Source organism: Prinia subflava, chromosome 1, assembly GCF_021018805.1.
Source record: "Prinia subflava isolate CZ2003 ecotype Zambia chromosome 1, Cam_Psub_1.2, whole genome shotgun sequence".
Lineage (NCBI taxonomy): Eukaryota > Metazoa > Chordata > Aves > Passeriformes > Cisticolidae > Prinia > Prinia subflava.
The window spans coordinates 53252853-53280598 of NC_086247.1; the positions used below are offsets into that span (position 1 = coordinate 53252853).

Genomic DNA, 27746 nt, shown 5'->3' on the forward strand with positions numbered 1-27746 from the left:
CTCAAATCATCTAAATATATTACAGACAGAATTGTTGGCCAGATAGCTGTAGCTTCATTAGGAAGAGACGATTTTTAAATCTGTATCAAAAGTGACTATCAGATTGCTACTTCTCTTAGCCACACAAAGCAAAATGGCACTTCCTGTTCCATGCCCCTTGGAATCTGTGATTTTAGTGGCGATGCAGAAAAAGCAAGGACAGAAAGAAGGAAGAATTTATACAGTATTCATCCTTGACAGAAAACAGGCACAGGGCTGTATCAGACCTTGCCTTCCACCTCTGCCTGGCTACACTGACTATTGGGACATAGCCTGCATTGCAACACCGATGAAAGAACAAAGGGGAGGCATGGGGAAGAAAATGCATCTGCATCACAGCTCATTTGGAGGTCCACAGCTCAGCAGTGCAGGCATTTCCAGCCTGTAATTTAGGGCACAACATAGTCATAATTTCACTCCCAGTGAGTAACTCCAAATAGGTTAAGCCCAATTCAAACTGCAGACAAAGATGTGGCCGAGTCACTTACAGGCAATCAGAACAACCTACACACTCTTCTCTCTGTTACATACAAAGCAAAAGTCAGGGAAGAAATAAAACATTTGGACACAGCGATCTTCACTGTCTTCAAATGTTCTAGGTCCTTCACCACCTGGAAAAACTTCACCCAAACTCCCTTCACTTTATTTTCATTACCTTAGCACTCTTCCTGAGTCCCAACCAGTATTCTGCTGACCACCTTTATCATCTCAGTTGCTTCACCAGCTATTTCTATTGACTCAAACTAGTTCTGCATCTGTTCTCTGTGACAGCTCTATGTGGTTGATTTATTTTCAATTTATCTTTTGCTGTATGTTCCAGAGCTTGTTCCATACCACTTTGCTTGCCTACACAGTATTCTCTGATCAATAGTCATGTTCAGATGTTTTATTTTTCCCTTCTACAAGAATCATTTCACATTTCCCATTACAAAATTTTCTTTCACTGACTTCTGCTCATTTTCTTGTGTGAAATAGCATGATGCTTCAGGATACACAGAGGTACAGGCTGCAAGATCCAACTCTCACTGACAGATCTTAATATTCCTGCGTCCTGCCCAGCTTCATTCATATTAACAAACCACATATAGCCTCTATTGTAATTTTAAAGACTCATGAGTGATCTCAGAATGCAAATCTCTTCTGCTTTCAGAACAGACGCATCAAATTATGCACCCACACAAGTCACCCACTTTGGGATAACCCCAAAGAGGGCCAACCTTTCACAGATCAGAAAGTATGCAAAGACAGAAATTTCTCCCCACATATATTTCTTCCCAGCCTCCTATCGTTCAGCATAGATGCCTTTGTAACCACCCTGTCAGGAAACCCCTCCTTTCCCATTTACAAGAGAGAAAAAGAGTCAGGGAAGACTGCTTTCCCCAGGCTAAAATTATCCTCTGTGAATAAAGCTTGCCTGCATGTGCTTTCCAGACAGCTTAACTTTCAGAAAGGTCCAAACTCAATTAATAACGCTACTGGTCCAGAAGACAAAGCTCATTCTTGAGGATGTAATGTTGGTACTTCCTGAGGATCATACAAAATGCAGCTTTGAAGCTAAAAAACTTTTTAAGATTTTCTCCTTCTAATGCTTTTTTAAATTTTTAGCTCTTCATTTAGAGTGGATGAATTCAAAATTATTTCCCCATTTGAATGGTATTTTCTTGTCTCTATCTGTGAAACATTTTTGGGGTGTTTGTGCCTAATCTTATATAGCAAACTAATGCACTGACATTTGCACAGAACTGCAACCCTCTGGCACAGCTGCTGCTCTTTATTTAACAGCTGTTATGGTGAGGCTAGCCCCACATCTGAGTCCTTCAGTGACAGCTACTGCATCAGTGCCAGAAGGGTGCTGTGTACTTTCCTAAATTCCCAAAAGCATAATTGCTAGAAGCACACTATGGACAGATACTGGGCATTTAGGAAAGTAAGTAAATACAGGTTTAAGGCCAAAATTACCATTTCATCTTTCAGAAGAGTATTCTCCTTTTTGGGGTCTGACCTAGTATTTTTGAAGTTCTGTGGGCTGACAAAGCAGCCATAGAAAATTTGAATTATAATTTGCACAGTCACCTCTCATCTGATCAGTTCAGCAAACTAAGAAGTAAGACAGTTCTGACAAGTCGAGAAGCAAGCTGTGTCCTGATTCTTTACCTCTGAATCCGAGCTGTCAAGTTCAGCCAACGTGGGAGCCTTAAGGAGCCTCTTGCGTTGCACTGTCACCTGTGTGGCCCCGTTCTGCTTTCCCTGTGGTGCTGGGCCACCGTTCACTACAGAGGCTTCCACTAATTTTCTTCCAGCCTCTGGCGTTGGTACATCTACCAAAAGAAACAGAACAATTGGTGTTTGCTCCTGAAATGTATTTTGCCTTCTCAAGTCTTACTGTTAAGGCAATAACACACAAAAGGGAAAAAAATATTGTGATAGCTGTATCTGTGCAATTATTTTACTTTTAGGGATTCACTGCCCAGACAATAACAGGCAATGGCTTGCAGTACAGAAGCAGTATGAAAGAATGAAAGCAGAGCAAAAAGCAGCATTGCATAATGCTAAAAGCCAACCTCAGACCAATCAGCTTTAAAAAATTGCCTGTGTTAAACCCGAAAATATTCTTCCTTTAACGTACAGTCTATAATTAACTATGCAACAAGGACCAGAAGAATGCACAACCATTATCTGGGCAAGTGGGTTTCCAGTGAATCTGAAGACAACTCCACACAGAAATTAGGAGGTTTAGCATGGAGTAAACCCAGTTTTTCCTGTGAGGACAGAATTGCACTTTATTCTGCAGGATACAGAGAAGGAATGAAAATTAGGTAGATAATGAGTGTTCATTGAACACATGCACAACTCTAAGGCTTGCATGGCCATTTGTATTAAAAACATGTATTATTAAAAACATTGTATTAAAAAAAAGGTGAGGTCACACCTTCATGGAACAGCAGGAACATGAGGCTCCAGCTCTGTTTTCATCTACATGACTTTTACAAGGATATAACTCCACTGAGTAAATTACTCAGGATTTCTGCCAGTGTGCAAGATGCATCTTGGATAATGTAAGCTTTGGGTCTGCTGTGCTTAGCCTAGCTTAGCTTTAGACATTAAGATAATGACCTAGCCTTTGATATTTTAGGAGAGCTTAGAGTTTGGTCTGATAAATCAGTTTTATCCATGTAAAAGTACAAAGTACAGTATTCCAATCTGAAGAAAATTATTTTGGAGGGACAAGGAAAAGAAGCTTTTAATCTCCCATTTGCATGTATGTCTAAGCAGCTGGTCTTTCTACAAATGTGTTTTTCTACTCATGTAATTATAGGACTCCTTCCCCAGCCTTGTAATAACAAGGTAGCTCCAGGTATTATAAGGCTAGGATAATGATGAGTAATTATTCTTATTTTTATACATGGTTAAAAGAGGCACAGAAGGTCAAGTGACTTGCACCTTAGGTTACTGGGAGGACTATGACAGGGAAATGGTATTCACAGATATTCACAGTGCCAACAATGCAAGTATTCACACATCATTTGGAGTTACTTACACGGTTGCCCTGGTATAAACAGGCAGTCACTCCTGCTACAACACCATTTACATGGATAAAGCCATCCCTGCACCAGGTAAATCAAAGCTACAAACTACACAAAGCACAGCTACAGTAGTAGGCCTGTTTAACAACATTCTCACCACAGCACTGATTGTAATAAACTAAGAAAAGGAATAAGTTAAATCAATATATATTTTAAAGAATTATCCAGGTTATTGTTAAATGCTGGAAACAGATCTAAAAAGGAGAGAGGGTGCATTATAGTTGCTATATAAATCATATCTTCAACTGGGATTATAAGAAAAGGCAAGTATTTGGGCTATTAAAGTCATGGTGACATTCCAGGCCTATGAATCTCTGCACTGCAGTGTTATTACTGCCTTCAGGTCCTTCCTACAAAGAGCTGCAATCAAAGCCTTAGAGTCTCTAACCCTTGGTTCCTATCTTCAAAGGCTTTGCTAATAGGTGTCCTGACTACCACAATGGCTTATAGGTCATGGGTTTTTTTCCCTCCTAGATTTCTGTGAGTACAGCATGGGCGTCCCCCACATCAAATGCATTCCTGCTGTAACAGCAGCACAACGCAATTCCAGAAAGGGACAGCAGGAAAACAAAACCCAAACTGCCTCCCCTCCCTGCTGCCAATGAGACTTCTTGAGACCTCATAACTAGCTGGCATGTAGCTGACTGAAGAAGTTCTGGGTTTCCCAAATGAGCAAGAAAAACCTCTGGTTTGTCTTTGGATGGCACAGGGCGGTCCCTGAACAGCCCCAACACACCCACACAGCAGCCAAAGGTGGTGCCCTTCTCCCCTAAACCTCCCGGGTGGGACTCCCCTGCCTGGTGCTAGGGACGGTGAATGACTCGACTCTGCTGCCTGTAGGCACTGCTGGACTCACTGGGAGAACAAATGACGGGAAGGCAAACAGCACTGCCCTCCTGCCTAAAAGTAAAACACACAATAGGCCTGGGGAAAGGGAAACAGGGGGACACCACCACACATCCCCTATGGCAGGTGATAGGATGTGTTTTCACATCAAAAATTTTTCTGGTGGTTTTTGTTTGTTTGTTTGCTTGCTGGTTTTTTTTTTTCCCTAGGAATTTAGGCCCAATTTCTTTAGGCCTCAGAAATGGAAGTCTTTGGTCCATTTTGAAAGTAATTTACGTAGCCAATCATGATCTAGGAAGCCTAAACCAGTTGTTATTTAAAGTCAGGCATATATGATTTGTTCATACGTATTGCTGATATATTGATTCAAGTCTTCGTGAAATACCAAAAATTTTTAGGTGAATCAAAAAGACAATCCAACATAGTACTTGTTTTCAAAGTTTCTTCAGTAGGAAATGTCATTTATCACCATTCTTTCCTCTAGAGATAAAAAACCACGGTGTTTTTATAACTTGCAAGCACTAAAGAATAATAATAAAAAAGAATAAAATCATAAAACCATCCAATCTATAAAATTCATTCGGTCAATCAAGTTCAATTTATCATTCTTGCACTTACAGTACTGAATTCATGTGAATAAATGGATTATCATAATTTAAGGAAAAGATCATGACATTTAAGTTTCAACAAACAGATTTCAAGAAAAAAGCCTTAAAATTAAAACAAGAATCTGTTGGCAGATATAGACCAAAAAATTATTAGTTAGTTTAAGCTGTTTTAGTGATCTGTTCAGACAACAGAAACAGCAGGTGACAAACAGTTGTACATTGTCATAACAAGATAAAATAATTTACGACAAACAAGTCAGAAACAACAAATAGACTAAATCTTATAAATATGAACATGACAGAAGAAATTGATGGACAATTCTTTGAAACAAAGCCTGGATCCATTTTTTTTAAAATAGGTAATAGTTTACAATCTCTAGGTTCATAGAACACTTAAGCATTTTGAAGATGATTCCAATGATATTAAAAAAGGCTTGTGTGAGTAATAGCCTGGGGCTAAGAATTTATTAGAGAGTCAGACACGCTGGAGGAGCGTCATTTCTCTGTGTTTTCAGGTAGCAAGTGCAGTGAACAGTACCTGAAAATTGGATGAATGTGTTTGGTTTCTTTTGAGATTTTCTCTAAGCTGTCATTACAACAGACAAATGAAAGAAGGCAAGGTCTTGATTTGATTACTTGATCATTGTGTTGGGCTTCCCTGAGCAGCCTCAGGAAGGGGGAGACAAAAAAACCCCCACTGTAGGATAATATGAAATGTGCCTTATTTACATGTAAGATTATGTCTCTTGTGAACTAAGGAATTAAGCAGACCACAAATTACATGCAAACCTCAGCAGTCATGTAACCATATGCTTCTGCTTCCAAGCCAGCTCTCCTCGGCCAAGAGTGACAACAGAAACCTGAATTTTCTTCTATACAGTAAAAGTACTCCTTGGGATTATAATTTCTTACATTGAGTTTAAAAGAAGGCTAAGATGGACCTGCAGAATCATTATACATTTGCATTTTGCCGGCTATTATGTCAATAATATACTAGGAAAGGTTACATAATTAATAAAAGTAACAGAGACGTGCTCCTTTCAGTGGACTTCAGATGCTGAATTCAAACCTGAGAACTGATAAATCAGTCTTTTGCTGTGTTTGCACCACATGTATCACTGTGTTATGTAAACTAAAGAATTTACAAAGACCTGGTGGAGTTCCTGCCTCCCACTGGTCTGAGACAGACATAATCTAAAAGTAATAATCCCCATGACATTTGGTGTTAAGTGCTTCAGTTTCCTGTTCTCTCCCTGCACACCTCCCAGTTCCCCCCTTCCCCCAAAATTACAAACTGTTTCTGAAATAACAACTTCAAAGCAGCAATGCACACAGCTTTGAGGTAAGAACTCGAGTGGGAATGACTGATCTTTTGAGCTGCATTCAGCACTGCATAGAAAAGAAGCTGCTTTTCAGCTGTTTTTCTATTAGAGGAAGTGGGTAATGACTGCCCTGGTCCCCAGTTGTTATCTGAGTATCTCTCAGGTAACTCACTACAGGTGGCTACCACTTGCTCCTTCTATTCTAGCAGAAGGAAAAAGCAGTGTAAAAGGAGACCCCAGGAACCCTTCCTCTCCTTTTCAGGAGAACAGCAGGCAGATACTCAGGAGAACAGCAGGCAGATACATGGAGCTGGGCACTGTGACACACCAACTACACCAGCTCGGTGCCAGCAAAAGTCTTCTCAGGACTCTGCTCCTCCCCACTGCAGGCAGCATGAATAATATAAAACTGCATCCCATCCTTTAGCACTTAGCAGGAAACACTTCTCGTTTTCAGCTGGTTCGTGGGGCTTTTGTGACAGCCATTCCATCAAGCAGAGTGCAATGAAAGCAGAGAAAAAGCAAGTGTGTGCAAGCAGTGGTGAAAGCTGAAAGTGGTGAAAGAACAGCCTCTCTGCCTCTAAAATAATGAAAGAAGTAAAAGCAAGCAAAGCAACAGCATCCAAAATTACTGCTTATCTGCTTACTGTCAATATCCCAACCCATCTAATTCACTTGTACTGCTCATCTGGTGCCTCACATCTACCTAACTGGAACATTTAATCATCCCAAATTTACTTCTAAGGACACTTTATCAGATCACTCAGTCAAGCCATATGATGCTACTTGCTGAGAACTACGTGACTTGGAAAAATAAAACCAATCACATTTGGGAGATGGACAAAGAAACCAGGAAGAGTTCTTCGGTGGTCAGTCAAAAACAGCAAATCCAAATACAGTACAGATTTTTAAAGCCACTTCTTCAAAATAAAAATATGGTTATCAATTAATGGATTACAAAATATTGTATGGGTTTCAACAAATGAGGATGTCTCAGAATTCTTAGAAATGAAAGGCAAAAGAGGAAGCAGACAGACACATGTAGAAAGACAGATCTGAATATTTCCCTTTAGCTGGTCACTGGCATATTCAGTTTTATCTTCTTAAAACTAGAAGTTTGGGCAGATCTGAAAGTAGCAATAGTTTTTGAAAACTTAAGTTTGCCTGTTTGCACTGCTGTCTGAGGCCCTGGGGACCCTGCAGCTTTCAGGGGAGTAAAATCTGATGCCATGTACATATGTAATCTCAATCCCAGCAGACAGCTGTCATAGCTGTACCATCCACCACGAGTGTAAGGTTTCACAAAAAGGCTTGACTGCATTAACAGCTTGTCACCACCTCTGACAGCAGAGCCTGTTCCTTCCTCCCTTCCACCCATGCTCGTCAGCTGCCCTCCTCAGCCAGCTCTCTGATCATCTGATCAGATAGTAGGCAGGTTTCAATCGCTAAAAGAGCAGAAGAATAACCTGGTAAAAAATATTAAAAGTATTTGTTCCTGGGTTACAGGGGTTTAACACGGTCCTCTTGTGAATAAATGAGCAGGACTGACACAGAAAAGGGGGAGAATCACATGCTTTGAGGGGAGCTGGGGAGGAGAGGGAGCAGTGTGAGTCCCTCCTCCCCTCTCAACAGTGGCAAGCTGTTTCTTTGGCTCAGTCAGAAGAGGAAGCCACATTCACAGATATCTCACTTGTGAACTCTGTTCCCATATTACATAAATGCTGAATTTTTTAGGTTATAGTAATAAAAAAACTTCTATGTGGTCTTTCTAGTTCAAAATATGCCAGCATTTCAGTCAGATGATGCCTTTCTGTGGGGAAAATAACCAGATGAGGCTAAAGGATGCATGGAAAAACTGAGGATGTGAACTCTGCTAAAGTCCTAGGTGAGATGTTTCTACATGTAACTCAAAGGAAAGATGGATTTATTTGGAGACTTTTGGGAGTCACAGGGGGAAATTAGGTACATGCTAGCTGTCTCCTCAGCCATCAAACCTTTGAAGCTGATGTTGAATACTTCCAGCATCAGTGATGGAAATTTTGTGCCTGATCATCCTGGAAAGTTAGTGTATAATGAGGAAGGAATGAATTATTTTCTGGCTACTAGGCTATCTGACATTGCTGTATCCAAAGGGCAACAGGTTCATACAGCTGCTGCATGTCCTAACCAATGGCTCACCAGAGGAAACCTGAAAATTTATATTAGGCAGTTGATGAAGGGTCACCTTTTGGATCCTCTGTGCCAGCTATCACCAGCAAACCTTCTTTCGGTAACAAGCAAAGAAGGAAAGTTTAGCCTTTTTGTTAGTGAATATCTTTGGTTTCATAGCTCACAAAGCTTTCACTCTAAAGACACTGTAGAACTGACAATATCTTTCTAGATAATAAACATAGGTATATTTCATTTAATCTAGAAAAGTAGATGAGTTCAAAGCTAGTTTTAGGATCCTGGTGAGAAATGAAGTACTGCAAAAGATGGTCTAGTCAAAAATTGAGTACAAAGACACTAAAGTCTGATTTATAAATAAATAAATCAGACTTGAAGTTGATGGTGTATTCTGCAATCTTTTTTAAGAGTCTGGAATAACTCTGGAACACCTTCTTTTGTTTATTTATTTAAGCAGATTGCAGCACTTTGGTGAATACACTGTATTTCAGGTGAAATGCAGATGTTTCCTGTACCTAGGCATCCTTTAGTGGCAAGGGAAATGTAAGTATTAATGACTAATTTATCTGAATTTTTTATTTTCACTGACCATATCTTGGAAGAATCCCTTCAAGTTTCTTCTTATATGGGAATTCAACAAACAGATGGAACAAATTTCACAAAAAGCACAACAACCACGTCAGGTGGTGCAGCACATTTTACCTGACAAGTCAAAACTGTAAGACATGCTAAGTGGCCTCATTGCTGTAAAAAAGGAAACAAACACAACAAAAAAAGAAAATGATTCAGCTCTTAGAAAAGCAGAGGGATAACGAAAACAAACGATTAACTTCACTTGAGACATTTTGGACTCTCTTACTTAAATCCAAAATGTGTCAGACATACTACTGCTTCACTGTAGTAAAGCTCAAAGTCTGAAAACTACAGCAGCATAAACAGGACTTGCAAACAGAGCAATTAGATTACTAGTAAATTAAGACTTTTGGGATTCAATAGATCAAATATCAAAACCAGAGGCAAATATCTAAAAAACTTAATATTTTAAAATAAAATTACCATGAAAGAGAAACAGAGAAAAGGGAAAGAGAGAGAGAAAGAGAAAGGAGAGAAAGAGCTGGAAAAAAAAATTGAAAGCACAAAGCCACATTTCACACAAGTTTCAGTGACCTGAAATAAAGATATTTCTAATTTTTTTAAGCATAATCTCCAATGATTATAATTAAACTAATAAAGAGAGACACACGAGCTAAGCTTGAGCAGTAGTTTCCTTGAAGAGGATGGAAAAAAAGGCCAAACAAAATCCGATTTGTTCTGATTCCTGTTATTTTTAAAAACCTTAGGTGCAGTTAGCCTTTAAAATGCATCCGTAATATTAGTCTCTTCTTCCTGGGCCTCTGATGACTTTATTGTTAGATAAGAAAGTGGTCAGATATTGTTCATTTCTGGAAAGATCTATCTATATTTCCAATTAAACAGTGTATTCAGGGAGCAGACCCTCAAAATATTCTTCAACTGAAAACAAAATTTCAGTGCACTAATCCAGATAAACGGGCCAAGCCCAGTGACAAGACTGTGCAAAAATGCATCAAAATTGAAATCAGCTTATGTGTCTTACTTGACAGGTGATCAACCTGTAAGCTGGTAGAAACGGCCTGTCAGATACACACACCACTGCCCTAAAATATGTTTATAAAAAGGTTGTACTGGGACAAGTTTTGCTCTCAAGAATAATTTAAAGTGGTGCATGCAGTAGGTGGCTGACTCTGAGCTGAATTTGGGAGTCAGGGATTTTTTTCTGTATTTATTAACTAGAAATTATCCATAGATAATAGCTACAGAAACAGTATCAAAATTTCTGTCCAAACTTAGCATAAAGGCACACACTTCTTAAAGCAGAAGGGTGTTTATCACCTGATGCTGAGACATTGATAAAACCACTGATAAAAACAAAGTTTTCTCCAAGCTCCATTAGCTCCACTTGCTTGAGTCACAAGCTAAATCCACACTTTTAATTAAAAGGACACGCACCTCAAGGCTGTGTTTGTCTTGATGGCTTACACTGATGATTTTATGAGGTCATTTGATAGCTCACTCCAACTCCTCTACTCAAACCTCTCCCTTTGTGAGCACAGTTCAACCCCATTTTCAAAGGAGGTTTACAGTGAGACTGGCCAGGGTAGAGAAGATCTTACTTGTACCCTGTAGAGGGAGGGACAAAGCCTGTGGCTGCTGAGGAACACATGCCATGTACAGCCTTACACAGAGGAGGAACTGCAAGAGTACAGCCCCCACTCACCCCCACAGCCAAGTGTATAAACTGAGCAGAGAAAAGGAGCTCTGGGACGTGTGAAACACCTTATGCTCCTGAATACATCACTGTAATGTGCTATTTTTTGTCTCCTTTTTAACAGCAGCAAATCGTTCTGTCCAGATGGTGCAAGTGTCCCACATGGTGCTTCTACTTAGATTTATAATCCTTAAACCTCATTACCTTATATGTTGTTACACTAAATTACATTCAGTGGTCATTTAAACTGTATGGCAGGTCTATTTGTGCTATACTGAACACCATTAACATTACCCTGTTCCCAAACTGCACAAGCATAATCTTTTTTAAAGGAACTTTAGACATAACAATCATTCCAATTGTGAGAAAGAACAAAACCTCATATGTAAACATAAGGAAAATTATCTTAAAGACCTCTGGTCTTTTTAGTTCTTCATGCCAGCAGCTAATATATACCTGGAAAAAAGCTTGCATGCATCCACTTTAACACCTCCATTAAAGTGGCATTTAATCCAGTCAATTGACTGGACTTAAGAGGAATTACCCCAGTTCCAAAACACAAAAATTTAATGCTTTAACAAAAAGGGAAGAATTAGTGGAAGACAGGTATCCCTCATTGGAGGCAATACCTTGAAATCAGTCCTAAGCAGTAATGGTTCAAAATTTAACATCAGTTTTAGAAATTAACTGGGTTTGATGTCATTCATACCAGTTAGAAATTGTAAAGATTTACTAGATCAGGTTTGCTGCCCCTGAGACAACATGGTAATTCACAGATGGAGAACATTTAAAACACTGAGACTGAATGTTTGAAAGAAAAGGAGTTGTTCCACATTTCTATAAGCTTCCTACATTTGGAAAAAAGTCTAGACCTGTGAGAAATGTTAATTGATACAGCAAACATAAACTGAATCCAAACCAGAAACTGGAAGGCCCAAAAAAACAACATTCAAAGCATCATTCTTTTACAAATGCACGCAAGCATTTCCCAAACTCCATCAAGCACTTCAATAACAATGCAACAAAGCAAAACTGATGAAATTGTTTTTCTCCAGAGACAATGGGTTGTCACAATCCAGTTGAATCTGGACCAGTGCCTTTGGGCACATGTGGCAAGCACAAATATCTTTCAAAAAGCAGTGACAGACAGTGCATATGTGGAGTTTTCAGCCATAAGATTCCACATTTGCTCCTTAAAAATCTAGCTACTTCAGTTTTTCTGATACAGATAAATACAGTACTCTTAAATCAATCTAAGTCACTATGTAGGACTGTCTTGGTCACGCTTTTGCCATCAGAACCCCTGAACTAATGCAATCTGGTGACTGCTGCATTGCATAGTATGTGCATCATTTCATAGTGGTTTGCTGGAAATACATTGCAGATATGAAATGCTTTGCAGTGCAAACCTGAATTATTTTCCTATAAAAAGACCTTCAAACACATTTTCCATAACTTAGAAAAGGAAGCAAAGATTTAGATTCAAAACAAATGCAACAGATTCAGTAAACAAAATAAAAGCCCAATTTAAATTAAAATAAAGAAGCTGATGATGCTAACAACAGGAAACAAAGAGAATAAATTAATTAAAAATCAACATATAAAGAATACTTGCAGATAGTCAAGATATACTGCACTAGGGACAAGCAATACTTGTTCCATTTTCAGCAAATCTAACATAAACTGTCACGTGCAACAAGCAATACAACACCATTCCATTTATCTAGTACACTAAAGACTTGAATGGAATCAAGCTGAACCATTCAGTTTTGTATTTTGAAATATAACTAAGCACAAAGATTGCACAGCCCTAGGAAAGCCTGGAGGTTGTTTCTTTTTCTGATGGATTTTATAAATTTTATGTTCGGTGACATCTGCACAGATGTGGCTAAGATTGCTGCTTCCTCTGTGGGAGGTTTTCTGTGGATGCTGCAGGTAAAGCTGGCCACGTGCTTACCCAGCCTGCTGCGCCTGATCTCGTCAGGGGACACTGGACGTAATTTCCTCTCTGCCTTGATCTCCTCCAGGATCCTCTCGTGGAGGCTGCGGGGCCGTGGCGGGGTTGGTTTCAGCTTCCTCGCCGAGGCCTTGGGATACAGAGACAACCACATTTACATTAAGAAGTGCGTCCTTGAAAGTAGATTTCACACTTTCTTGGAAAAAAATATGGAATGCTGTGATATGATTTTACATACGCTCGATTTCAAACCTCACCATAAATTAAAGAGGGTTTTATGCATCATGGTTTGCAAGAGATAAAGGGCTGCTGGCAATAACAGCTGTTAATTGCTATGTGCAACATATTACACACTGTTCTTTTAAGGGGTCCTGTTCTATGGACAGAGGACAACATTTTTGAAAGCCCTGGCAGAAAAGATCATGTCTACATATTTGCTGAAACCTAACATGCTTTAAAAAGCCCCCATTTTGTTAGGAATGAAGCCCGCTGGATTACATACAGGATTTAACGGAGGCCGCGATCGGATGAAATCCAGGATTATTTCATGGGCACTCTTTTTTAATCGAGGTGGGATGTCACCGTTGACCTGGAAAGGAGAGAGTGAAATACATATTGCTGTGTTTCACATTTGTATTCATGCAGATGAGATCAACTGCAAACTCACAGCAACCCTGACAGAGCTGCAGTGTTCTGACACCTGCACCAGACACAAAACCCCACCAGTCCTGAGTGGAGCAACAATCCATATGCAGAGCACAGGCAAGCAAAAAAGGTATTTAGCAGCTTTTCAGCTTTGCTGATGGCTGCAAAATAACTCCAACTGCAGCAGCTGTAAGAAGCAATATTTAGGATTTTGAAGTAATGAAATCAAACATCAAGGCTGCAATTGTGTCTATGGGAAATGTAAATTTCTTCTCTGTAAATCATGTATTTCTGTAGAAGAGGGGCTGAGTGAGGGTGGTTTGTTTTTTATGTTTGGTTTTCTCCAGAGACACAGACATTTCTATGTAAGACCATATACAAGACATCACAGGGAAGAGTCATCAGTTCAGTATATGTACAGGATTTAAAGAAGGCAATGGAAGTTTTCATATTATATGAAAAATGTATAAATTGTAAGCTGGGAATAAGTGTATGGATTTGCTTAAAAAACCCCCACTTGTCAGGTTTCAGTCTTCACAGAGCACAGTGCCCTAGCATGCTGTCAGGGATTAAAGATCATCCTATGTCATATACATCCTTCTGCTACCTGCTGCCTACTCTTACTACACAGCTGGCTATCAGCCCTATCCTGCAATTGGACAGAAATTTCCATGACACTGTATTGCTTAGACAAAGTGTTCCATATTTCAGACCTCTTTTTTTCTTTTTTAAGGGTCAGTTGCCCCCCCTTTTTTTTTTTTTGGTGGGACTCTATTGATACAAACCCTGTAGCCAGAAAACCTACGCAGTGACATATCTGGTTTGCCACTTAACATTCCCTTTTGCTAACCAGAAAAACTGTTGCCATCACAAAAAGGGGTTTAAATGTCCATAGGGTCATTTAAATGTCCATCTGAACATTTGAACTCAACCAATGCCATGCAGCTTCCATACAAGCTCTGCTCACCTCAGGCATGCCCCGTGTCCAGGCTGAGGCTGAGTGACAGCCTCCTGGAGAAGATTCATCCCTTTCCCTCTAAGAAATCAGATGCATAGTCCCTCCTGGGGAGCATTTAATCACTTTCCTGAGGACTCCTTCTGGAGATATCCTACCCCAGACACGGTCCAAACTCTGTTTGTTCCACTCTCTTTAGTTCCCTACGAGTGAATTTCATGTTGCTTGGCAAAGAATACCACTCTGCTAAACTCTGCAACATGCATCATCCTCTTAAAAATAGTGCAGAAAAATTAAAACGGAAAAGGTTTATACTAAGCCATGATTTGACATTTCCTGATGAGGAGAATACTATTTTAAGGGGTGTGATTGATTTCTCCGGTTCAAAGACTGAGCAGTTTTCTGAGGCCAGCATGCCCTGGAAGATTGTTAATGAAATGAGAAGTCTCTCTTCCCTGAGCTACTGTTCATCAGATGTCAAAGTTGATAGCTGAAGTTGAGAATTATTACCATCAGAACAGCCGTTTTGTAAACTGATAATCTCTGCTTGAGCCTTGGGGAACAACCCTCTGCATGACAATAGTCAATAAATAATACATGGCTCTGAGCCTTTCACCTCAGGGCACTCTAGGGCCTGACTTAATGCCACCAGGGTATAATTAGTATCAGTATTACCATCTGATTGGAAAAGGAGAAATGTAGGATTTGCTTAAGTGATTTTCCATAGGATACATGGGGAGTGGTGGCCAAGCAAGTGAATGTTTTGCAGCCAAGAAGCCAAGAGCAGGAGCACCAATGGCAAAACCCACCTTCTCGTACTTGGTGCCCAAACAAGATATTGACATGAAAGATACTCAAGGGAAACTTTTATCCTCTCTGTTCAGACTAGATTTATTTATTTACTCAAACTAACTTTCTCTGTAGTGAGCACCTTCAAATGCATCTTTTAGTTTTACTTAATTAAAATTCATGGCTCTTGATTAAAGTCTCAGTCAGAGATATTGCACACGATACAGCCATGATACACAGGCTGCAGGGGAAAAAACACCAAGGAACAAGTTTATCTTTCATTTCTTTCTCTCTACATACCAGGCTGGCCCTAACTACAAACCAGTACTTGAAGAAATACCTCAAAACACTGTAGAACTACCCTAAGTATTCATGTGTGTAAAACAGCTTTTGTACAGCAGTATGAATTAAAATGGGCAGTGTGAAGAAAGTTTAACCAATTATTATAAAAAATCAAACATAAATGCAGAGATCTAAACAGCTCATGCACAGAAAACTTTGCATGTCATCATCTACCAGCAACCTGCTACCATCACATTATAACATAAATATGGATTTGCAATTAAAAAAATAATGGCAAATGGTACTTAATTACCTTAGGCTGAAGCCCAAAGCTTTAAAATGGTGATCCCAAACAAGAAGTACATTGCTGATAACTTTCACAAAAAATAACATCACCCATCATTGACACTCAATTATCTTAGCCGTTTATTTGTTCAGCTATAAAAGGTGTCAGCAATAAGTAGGAGAGTGCTATCTTCAAATAAAAGTCAACAGGAAACTGATACTGTTTTGTATTACCTAGAAATTTTCATTTAAAAGGAAATTGCATGGACACTGAAACAGACAGAGGGGACACACTAGAATAGCTTCCATAACAGCTCATGGTAAAGTTCAGTGGTGAATTAAATTACTATAAGTAGATATCTATTTACCATCTATTTCCACAGCAAGCTCAAGCAGCAATAAAGTCCAAGAATGAAGTGCTCTGGTATTTCCCATCATGAGGCACTGTATTCACACTGCTGTTCCTGCACATCTATTGCAGAAACAAGTTCATGATACCACCTGGTAACCACAGTACTCACAGAGTCCCTCCTCTGAATATCCCTAGAGATAATTAGGAACTGTAAAGCTCCCTGCTCTACCTAGGACAACTCCTGCACTTCTGTAGAAACATGTGATGAAGGTGTAAAATGAAATGCACACTTCCCCTGCTGAAAGCAACTCACCACAACCAAGTCAGACTTGTGTGTAAGGGAACAACAGTCTCTACAATGTCCAGCTGGATAAAGTGGCCAAAGTGCTTTGCACAGCAAAGTTCCCATTCTCTATGTCCTGCTTGAAGCATATGGAACCATGCTTATGAAAACGCTGTCCATGCACAGCTGTCACTGCAATTAACCTAAGTACTCTGAGATGCTAAATACTGCAAAGAAGTAAATTAAACAAAACCCCATGCCACAGGATTCTCAGCTTAGACATTCAAATTTCTGGGTATTTTTGATAATAATGGCTTCAACCTGTACATTTAAATTCCCCTTCTGCAACATGGCCAAGGCAATACTACTGCATGACAGGCGCTTGTGAAGAGCTTGAACAGGAATGCTGTTACCTACAAAGAGTGTAGCTGTTGTGTAATACCATGCTGAGTTTGGATAGGGCATAAAAGTACCTGACAGGCATGTATTGAGTAGGTAACACAAGAGATATCACTTACTGTTCAACAAGTACTGCTCAGAAATACAGTGAATGGTGCATATCTTGGAGGGGGGTAGAGATAGGTAGAAAGCAGAGCTACTTGTGAAGCACTCTGCAATTAAAAACTGTAGCTCAACACATACAAACAATAGAGAAAAATTAAGACTGCAAGAGTAATTTAATTCCTAAATTTCTCCATTTCCAGGTCTTGACTCTACCAATAACCACAGCTTTTAGCTTTTGTGGCAGTGGGTGCTCCATAGGTGGAGAAAGCTATTAAATCTCTCTAAGGCAGATAGTTCAAGTTTATTAATTCCAGAATGAAAGCTATCTTGCTCCCACAACAATTGCAGCAATGAGGACTCTCGTCTCAGGATAGAAAGATGACAAATCTGAAATTATTTTCAGAGGTATTGAAATAGAAATGCCAACGTCACTGAAGCAAATGAAACCAGTTATTTACCAAAAGCCCAGAATTTGACATTTTACATCTTCAAAACATTTTGAATATTTGCACTATAACAATGGGTGAGAACAGGAAGCTCCAGTTACTGCTGTCTGTTAGCACAACAGTCTGAAACACTAAAATATGGCCTAACAGGAACCTCTGTTCCTTCCTTAATTTCTACTCAGAACACTGAGCAGTCAGAGACAGATCAAGCTACTCTTTTAAACACAGCATCACACTAATAAAAAGAAGTAAAGACTTCATGTTGCATTTCATTTACTTAAAAAAAATACTTATTACTTTGAAAATTTACTTAACCTCTTGGTATCATTAGTAGGACACATGTCCTCACAAGCTACAAAGTCTAAAACTACTACCCACAAATTTAAAGCAAAAATTACTTTTAATACAAATTTTGCTGAACATCCATTTTGAATGATAGAAAGAAACATAATCCATCTTTTCTAGACTGCCTTAAAATTCAGATTTGGAATCCTCATCCTTTTCTCCTCTTCTCAAGAGCCACAAGGGTTTCCTCTGATGGGAATCCATCTTCAACCTGTGATAGCCACTTAGAAGATGCTGTAGCTACGTAATCTAACTAAACTTGGCAATTCTGTGTGAATCCATTAGGTTCCACATGTTCCATGTCAAGCTGCACTCTTATTGTTGAACCTGCTTTGCACAATCTTCAAGCAGACCCTGCAGCAGAATCCAAGTTACTGAGTTTAAGATTTCCAGTAAGGAAGAAGTGATTTTTCTAAGACAGTGTCATCAGCAGTTGTCAGACTAAGCCAGCAACTGCAAACAGACATCCCTACAGGTACTGTACCTGCAGCTGATTGCAATCATATTTATTCCCAGAGTTCACTTTGGACAATCTATCTAGAAGACAAGATAGCAGGCCAAAAATAGATGCTTCCAGGGATTTTGTACAGAGCCAGAGTCTGGATAAGCAGGGCAGCAGCTGTGCCCCCAAGATGTTGCACATAATGAAGGAAATCTCTTCTGAAGAGGCAGAGGCTTGCTTAGTAGCAGATGAATTAAAAGCTAGTCTGACAAAAGCAAAATTAAATGACCCAGGGCTTCCCATTCAAATAAAACTACTGTTCTGATGGCATACAGTAATTGAGGTCCTGAGAGCAATGGTCCTCTTCTGCAGAGGGTAGGAGGAACTCTTGCACAGTTCTCTGAATTGTTAGAGGAAAGACAGATAACATCATTACCTGGGTATGTGTTTTACCCTACTGATTTAACATTTAAGCAACATCTGCAGCAGAAAATAAATACAATCGGATAGTCTAAATCCAGATCTCCGTTAGGAAAGTATTTTCAGCTCAAACATAAAATGCATTTATGCTACACACTTTCTGCCTCTCTCATCTGTCTCCCTCACCCCCCCACCCTCCCCTAGGATTTTTTTTTTCGGTGGAAATCACAGCTCTCTCACAGTATGAAGATTTGTCAGGAAAGTAAATACATCTGAATACTGAATATTCTAAGACTATGCTTCCATTGTAATTAATGACAGGTGAAGGTAAGTAAGTGTAAGGTATAAATATTGATATTGACCAAATACATGCTTCTGACAAAGGGATTTACAATGTCCTGCTAGAGACACCCTTTAGATCAGTTGCTAGGTGATCAGGAAGAACATCTTAATGTTGAAAGAAATATAACTCAAAAGGACAGAAAGAACAGGGAGACACCAGTAAATATCAAATGGGTTCTGAGAGTGCCTCAAGCTAATTCTACAAGCACCTTTATGAGGATCTCGAGTGAGGAGACCCATGAACATTCTCCAGCTTGCTGTGGCATATTGTCTTGACTTGAAAGCAATAAGAGACTATGCTGAAAGTAACTGAACTCAATTTCTACAAATGGAAGATTTACTTTTTTTTTACATACTCTATTCCTTGAAAATTCATAATGGATCGTGGTAATGTAAGTTTTCAAACACTGTGATGCAGGCAGTTTTCAACCACTGTAGATTTTCCTTTCCCACCACAGTATCATTCATGGTAGCACTTTACATTCTGGAACTCCAGGAACTATGTTGTAGCCCAAGACAGATGTACTCTCCAATAAGGAAAGTCTAAAACAATCTCCCAGTGGAAAGCATGACAGGACTTTTGAGATGACTCTTAAAGTTATCACAAACCCAACACAAGTGATTTGTTCAAGCTTATGACAGGTATGCATGTCTTTCAGAAGATAATGTTTGCCACATGGAAAACAAAGTACATTACATGTGTTGGTCTCATGTTCTCTCCCTCAATGCACTGCACAAATTTATGATGCCATATAAACCCATGAACATTAGTATGTATATGAAATAATAATTTCAAGATTCTCAGAAGAAAAAAAAAGACAAAAAGAAGATAAAAAAGGAAAATAACATTTCAGATTTGACAAACTCCAGCAATTCTCCTGACTTACCATGACCTTCCTTAAGGTATAGCGTTTGGATCGAATATCATCCATCAGCATCTCATAGGGTGTGAGCTGATATTCTATGGGGAGTGGGTTGTACTGACGCTCTTGAACCTTCTTAAGTTTAACACCATTCCGTAAATCTCTCATCACTTGCACCCAGAAACGGGCCTGAAGACAAAAGAGACAGAAATTTTACTTCATACCTTACCCTCGAGTACCACCTCACATTAAACCAAAGTTTCTTTCCAGGACACCACCAAACATTTACAGCTGTACTATTTTATTTTTAACACATCAACCAAATCCCATTTTGTTTTATAGAAGCTTATTTTTAACACTTGTGAACATAGCAAAACTTTGTTGCAACTCAGCAGGACTGCAGGGTCTCACCTAAAGTATGGGAAGAGGATCTGAAATTCTCACACCTTACATTTAAATTCCCACTTCAAGTATACTGCAAGGACATAATCCAAATTTTTAGACTTATACCTAATACTATGTGAATTAAAACAGTGATTGAATCTGAAACTTTGTTACCCAGAACTCTCCTGTAAAATTTCCCCGAAAGTTGTTCTTCTAACAGAAATTTTGCAATAGACCCCAAGTCCTAAGATCTTGCAGTGGAAAAACTTCTTTTGCTCTGCCTGTAACAGCACCACACACTAACAACCTCTCTCTCATTTTCTGTGAAGCAGAATGGCTGGAGAGAAGAAAGAACAGGGGGTGGATAGAAGATTGGGAAATTAAAATCAAGTACTTTTTAAGAATCTCGTAATATTCCTCTATGAACTGGCAAGAACAGTACCTAGAAAATAAAAAGTTTCCTCCTGCTTAAAAGTTTCCCTGCAGCCTTTTTCTTTCACCACTGAAGAAATTCAGGTGGTGGCCCTGCCTACTGCCTGACTGTCCCTCTGAAGGGCAATCAGCATGGTACCTGTCTAAATGTCCAGTCTTTAAACTGCAAAACCCTCTCCATGAAAACAGCCTAAGGAAAAAGATATTACTTGGATACTTGCATTGTTTCATCTGTCTGCAAAGGAAAGTTGAAGCTTCATTTAGTTCTAACTTGTAATGGGTTACTATTAATGCATATATTAAAAAAAAACCCAACAAAACAGAGACTGATTTGAACACAGCATCACAGAATGGTTTTGGTAGAAAATACCTTAAAGCACATGTAGTTCCAGCCCCCCTGCACTGGGCAGGGACACCTTTCACTAGACGAGATTGCTGATACCTGTTCCTGTGCCTCACCACCCTCACTGTAAAGAATTTTTGCTAGAATCTAATCTAAACTTCTTTCAGTTTAAAACCATTACATCTTGTCCTGTCACTAAATGTCCTTATAAAGAGTCCCTCTCCAACTCTCTTGGAGGCTTCCTTTAGGTTCTTGAAGGCTGCTCTAAGGTCTCCCTGGAGCCTTCTTTTCTCTGGGCTGAATAACCCCAGCTCTATCAGCCTGCTGCCATAGCAGAGATGTTTCAGCCCTCTGAGCATCTTTTTGACCTCCTCTGGACTCAATCCAGCAGCTCCACATCCTTCTTATGTAGGGAGCTACAGAGATGGACACTATTTCAGGTGGGGTCTCATGAGGCTGAGGTAATAATGCTTTGGTTAAGCTATATAAAGACAAATAAACTATCAATAGTGATGCTGAATCACTATTCCATTGTTGTCTTACCCAGTCAGCATTTTTCAGTTCATCAAGATCCGTGCTGGATTCATCACTAGCTTCTTTGTCCATTTCCTGAATCTTCTTCAGGTTCTGCCAATGAAAAGGAAATGAGTCAATAAATGAACACTGGCATTAACTCTCAAGTAAAACTGAAGCTTAATTTTTAACCACTTCTATCATGTTGTTTGGGTATTTTACTGAACGTTTTATGACTTGAAAAATAATACTGTAAAAGTAACTTGAAACACTATGTTTCTCTTCCTTTGAAAGTTAACCTTAAATGCTGGGAACAAATGTTAAGTTTTGAGTATGAAAGTACTTCAGATAATAACATGCTGCAGGAAAAACTACACATTAAAATGTTTATATCCTGAAATTTTTATATGCACAGAAAAAAACCTTAATTACCTATCAGGTCTGTTAAGTTACAACACAGAAAATATTACCAGCTTGATAAGGATCCATTCACACCAAGATTAAGGCTTGTTGAATTCAAGGCAGCTAATTTTTGTAGAAGGAGAAATAAACTATGAGAAACATTGAATAGTGACAGAATTGCATATATATATATTGCAATTAGTCTGCATAACATGGGTATTGATTCTGAAATACCCATAATAAAATCATATGAGGAAGAGAAACAGATCTTTCAAAGATGAAAACTGCTACTTATGAACAAGATCAGATCATGCAAATATGGAAAAGATGGTGTACAAAGGGAAAAAAAAAAGCTTTCATACCAACAAGAATAGGAAAATCAATTAAAAGATACAGCAGACCAAAGAACAGGCAAGCTTGAACACAGAAGGCTGTGGCTTTACACAAATTTTCTTATACTCATTAACACCTGCATATTCAAAAGGCACTTTTTTTGTTTACTTCTGTATTGAAATGTTTTAGAATCAGCAGTACAAGCAATTTCTCAGTAACTGACTTCACTTTTATGGAGAGTTTTCTAGGAAATCTTTAACAATGTTTAATTTGATCTATTCTCCAAGTACTCAGTAATATATCTGAAATGGGTATTTAAGTCCTCTGCAACAACTTTTTCATTTTTTTTGAGACTAGAGCAACAGATCAGGGATCTGACAGATGCATCTACCAAAAGTATTTCTATCTTTCAAGCACTTAAGCTCTTCTTTTAATGGAACTGAACCATCAGTCTCAATTCAGCTTCTGAACTTTCTGAGAAAAAATAAAAATAAAAATAAGCATACTTTTAATATTTTTCCCCTAGAAGCAGTTCCTAAACTGCCAACATTTCAGTGTAAGAAATGGAAGCACTGGAAGAGTGCTTAACTTGCACATTCAGTGGTGCAAGCATCTACCAAACCTGGCTGCAGAGATGGGACGTGTGAGTCAGCTACCACAGAGGTTTTGGACAGAGACCAGACGGGTTCTTTATCATCTTATTTATGTAAGTAACACAATTGCTTTAGTATCAAAGAAGAAATACTACAATTGCCCTATCAAAATAAAATACATAATTTACAAGAAGACTCCAAAAAAGCATAAATCACCCCCACTAACAAAAGCAGATACATCATGGGACAATCTGGGAACATTTTGGCGTGACTTGCAGCATCACAACAGGACACCCAACTGGGAAAGAATGTCTTGATGGAAACTTCTGCTGGTCCTGGCACTGCAGTCAGTCTGACACTTACAGGCAATTGTCCTTTCCAAGGGAAAAACCAGAAAAATGGGAAGCAAGGGTAACATAAAGGCCTTGCTTATGTGTAGTGTGCTATGCAGGTTTTCTTCTTTTCTGTATCATATAGGAGTAATAATTTCAAATACCTATGAACTGCAAAGTACCTTCTTTCTTGCAAACTGCTAACATCTAGTAAACTGCAAAATATAACACCTGATACTTTTTCCTTTCTCTCTTTGTAATCAAAAAGATAAGTTCAGTAAATGGGCTCACAACTGTCAGATCTGCTCCTCCTTCCCATACTGGAAGATACACTTTAATTTTTTAAAAACTTAATGTGTTCCAGCTGCTTAACCTATACTTCAGCTATCCAACAAGACTAGTGACAATCACCCATCTCAGCAACCTACCCTGTTCCCTACCATACAGTTTACAGGGCTGGTTTATGCCCAAAGGCTGATGCTTTTGACTGACATAAATATTTCATGAAGCTAAAAGAGATTACAACCTCTTTTTCTTAACAGCAGAAAATAAGAAGGGGGAAAAACCCACCCTGAGCAGCTGAAAGATCTTCCAAATAAGGCCACCATCTAATTAGTTTCTCTGGAACATAGCTAGAGGGGCAGTTCCTACCCAAGAAAGCACAGGTGCAAGTGATGCTGGCTCCCATGCACCAGAGAGCTTCAGGAGGAAAATGTGCCAGCCAAGAGATGAAGTGTCTCCAAATGCAGTTTTATGATATAAATGAGCTGGTACAAGCACAGCCAAAGCTGGGCTTCTTTTACTCCCCATCCCTGTATTGAGTGCCTGGCTATGGCCCTGGTACCACAGACACCCACTCTGGAGGGGCAGTTCATTCCTTCCCTGGCACCTGGCTCTGGCACTTAAATGCAACTCCCCATACAATTAGTGGAGAAGAGTAGAAGATAAAGGAATTTCCATCATTATAGAACTAGCAAAGCTTTGGAAGAAACCAGCAAGCACTTTGTGCTTGCAGGAAGTGTTTAAGAAGGCTTCTTTAGCTCTTCTACACCTGTCAGGTGTTGCTTGGGAAGTAATAAATTCACTGTGACAAATGATTACGTTTAAACTTGTAGACTAAATGGAACATTAGGGTTTCCCTCCAGCATCTCCAGCCAACATCAGGTTTCTGCTCTGTTTCAACCGTAAATTATAGAAACCAACACATTTAAAATACAATAGACCCTTTGTCAGAATTCAACTGTGCTCCAAAACCTGCAAGTAACCTCAGCTGCTGCTGCTGTAGCCACTTGCACTTACCCTTGGGACAATGGCTTAAGAAAAGCTATTACAGTATAATAAATACATGGCCTAAATGGATTTCCATTTCAGGAAGCAGAAAAATCTTAAAAGGGTTTTTCTAAATGATCCCAGAACCTCAGACCCATACCACAGACCCAATTCATCTATTATAGCCTGGGCATTCATTCAGGCAGTAAGAGCTAGATGTGTAGGAAATTACTGTTTCAAGAGCTTTAGCTTTTTTTAAAAACCTTTACAGCATTTGGCCATTTTTTTAGAAGACTGCATTTTGTGACAAAAGCTAGTAATAAAAATACCAAATGTCTTCAAACCTCTTGCTGTACTATTAAAAGCAGGCACTTGGTTTGCTGCTGCTGCGTGGCCCACTTTTGAGATGTGCTCTTCTGTGCTCAGTGACAGATGGGAGTTTATATAAGACTCTTGTCAGCACAGTGGCAAAGACTCCCTTCCATAAAATGCTTTCTAAAACACAATGCTTTAATGAATGTGGTATTCTAGGGAATCCAGACCTGGACTTCACCTTTCACCAACTGCAGAACACAGTCTACTGTAGTTCTCAGTTTATACTCCTAATTAGGAGGCACTTGTGCACTGATTAAATTGATTCTTACACTGCTATCTGTGAAAACATTCTTGCACATCTAGGCTCAATTTAAAAATACACAGCATGTACATACAGGAAAACCGTTTATGCACCTTCAGCTATTCAACATGGGTTTACATTCCAAGGGCTTAGGCAGCAGCACTACTCTAGGTCTTCGAAAAGACCCCAAACCCATTTAATTCAAACTGGGAATAGGATCAGTTAAACCAGTTCCTGAAAACCTCAAGCTGACAGCAGACAAAGTTTTTCATGTACAGAGGTATGGGCTGATGCTCAGCTCTAGAGAGGGAAACAGTCACCATGCTGTTCAACATGACTGTGTAAGAGACAAAAAACCCAAACCAAGGGCATGTGACACTGGTTGAGTGAGTCTCTGCACCACTTAAGAAAATAAAACCAAACTCTTCCCTGCCCAACACAAACCAGCAGCATTTTCCCTTATTAAAGGTCCTAAGTTAAGGGATCAAACTGATCACGATGGAGCTGCAAGCCTGACAACAACACAGCTGTAAAAGTGGAGTCACTGGAGACTTGAAAGTGTAGGCAAAAGTGAAGTTATGAGCTGAAAAGTTTGTGAATTAATTCATTTCTCCAGCTGTGCTCACTGAAAATCCAAGCAGCAGAGTATTTGACAACTTTTACAGTCACAAGACTTTTGAGAGTAACTGGGCTAATGACTCTATTTCCAAAATAAGTTAGCCATTAACATTGTTTAGGTACCTATTAACTACCTCCATTATCATATTTTGTACACATAATACAGCAGTATAGCCACCTGACTTTTTTCATTAGCTCTTTGCCAACTGAGTCTTTGTACAGCATGAAACTAGGAAAAAAAGAAAGGAACAATTTCATTTCTACGCATGTACTTAATCAGAATTTGTATGTTTACATTTCATACAGATCATACAGAAGTATATCCAGGCAGACTGAAAGAATTCTGTTTTTACATCAGAAAGGACAGAAATGAAAAGCAACATGTTTTAAAAGAACAGTATAAAGATCACAGATTGGGAGCTTTCTCTATGTTCTATCAAAAGCCTAATTACAAGGCACATTGTGGATAATGAAATTATGGATGAGTTTTTGATGAGCATAGATTTTCACTGCAATTAGAGATGTAGGCAATTATAAAAATATACAAAGTCTTAATTAGTTTTGGAAGGAATATTAATTTTGATGCTCTAGGGTGTACTTCAATCTCTAAAATCTTTTGAGATATAAGTCAAACCTTCTGCAAGAGAGCTGCCTACTGGACCCTTATCTCATATTCTGGCCAGCAACACATGGTGTTTTTTAGCACCACCTGTGCCAGCTGAGGAGTTTATAACCCACAGGTCTACATCCCACAGGCCAGCATCACCCTTCTTGGTACCACCCACAGAGTCATAAAGTGTTTGAGAGTGGAAGAGATCTCTGGGAGACAGCTGGTCCCACCCTCTTGCTAAAGCAGGGCCAGCCAGAGCCAGAGCCAGTTGTCCAGCATCATGTCCAGGCACCTTTTGAATATCTCCAAGGACATGGAATCCACAGCCTCCCCAGAAAACCTTTGTCAGTGCTGAGTCATCCTCACAGTAAAAACAGTATTTCTGGCCGTTCAGAGGAACCTCCTGCATTTTGGCTTGTGTCCAACGCCTCCCATTCTGTCACTGGGCACCACTGAAAAGAGCCTGATGCTGTTCACTTTGCACTCTCCCCTCAGGTATTTAGAGACATTGATGAGATCCCCCAGAGCCTTCTCATTTCCAGACTGGAACAGGCTTGGTTGGGTCTCTGCCTTTCCTCAAAGGAGAGCTGTTTCAGTTCTTCATTATCTCTGTGGCCCTTCCCTGGCCTCCCTCCATCATGTCAATGTCTCTCCTGTACTGGGGAGCCCAGAACTGGACCCAGCACTCCAGCTGTGGCCTCAGCAGTGCTGAGCAGAGGCAAAGGATCACCTCCCTCAACCTGCTGGCAACATTTCTCCTAATGCAGCCCGGGACACCACTGGCGTTCCTTGCAGCAAGGGCACATTGCTGGCTCGCTCAGCCATGAAGTGCACGTGGAACATTAACTCCAGGAGAAGGCAAGACTGGGCAGTAACAGGAAGCCAGAGGAGGACTAGGGCAGACATCCCCTCAAAAATGCAGGTTCACAATGTGGATACAGCCCTGGTGAATCCCCTGTCTCATCCAGAGCACCAATTTTGCATTCCTTTGCTCACATAGTCTCTCCATCTCTCTCAGTCACACTCGATGCCGTTTCTGAGCAATGTGTGTGACCTTTTCAGATACTTCACAGCAGGAACAATTGTTTTATCTCATGAACATCACTTATTTGTGCCTACAGTTCTGTCTATGGCCAGGTACCACCAAAGGTTATGTCAATGACTTTTGGATGATCCTGAAAAGAGAAATCTTTTCTTTTACATGGGTCAATTTTCAGCAGGTATTTAAACTACCTTGCCCCCTGCCATATATTGTGTGCATTTTCTTCACCTTGTGAACCATTTTCCCCCACAAAAAAAAAAAAAAAAAAAAAAAAAAAAAAAAAAAAAAAAAAAGACAAGAATCCCTTTCGGTGGAATTTTCTTAAAGCAGCTTTGAAAGCTCACTTCTTGACATGAAAAACAAGCTGTACTCCATCTTTGTCATCAGCTGTAGAAGCTTAAACAGCAGGTTACAAGAATTAGGAGTCTTGGCCCATCAGACCACTCCTGGATAGCAGCAGATGGTACCCAGGGTGGGTCTGCAGCAAGGGCACCTTT

General features: G+C 39.5%; 1 protein-coding gene across 5 annotated transcripts in view; it reads right to left on the reverse strand.

Moving 5' to 3' along the window:
- The window catches only part of SPIRE1 (spire type actin nucleation factor 1), a 125442-nt gene that overhangs the window by 15996 nt on the left and 81700 nt on the right, over nucleotides 1–27746 (reverse strand). For all 5 annotated transcript variants that reach the window (XM_063396912.1, XM_063396905.1, XM_063396929.1 and 2 more), the window contains exons 5-9: nucleotides 21465–21548; nucleotides 19787–19951; nucleotides 13312–13398; nucleotides 12810–12939; nucleotides 2194–2357 (exon numbers count right to left, since the gene is read on the reverse strand). In XM_063396912.1, coding sequence (XP_063252982.1) covers nucleotides 2194–2357; nucleotides 12810–12939; nucleotides 13312–13398; nucleotides 19787–19951; nucleotides 21465–21548 — 630 coding nt within the window. The remainder of the gene's footprint in view (nucleotides 1–2193; nucleotides 2358–12809; nucleotides 12940–13311; nucleotides 13399–19786; nucleotides 19952–21464; nucleotides 21549–27746) is intronic.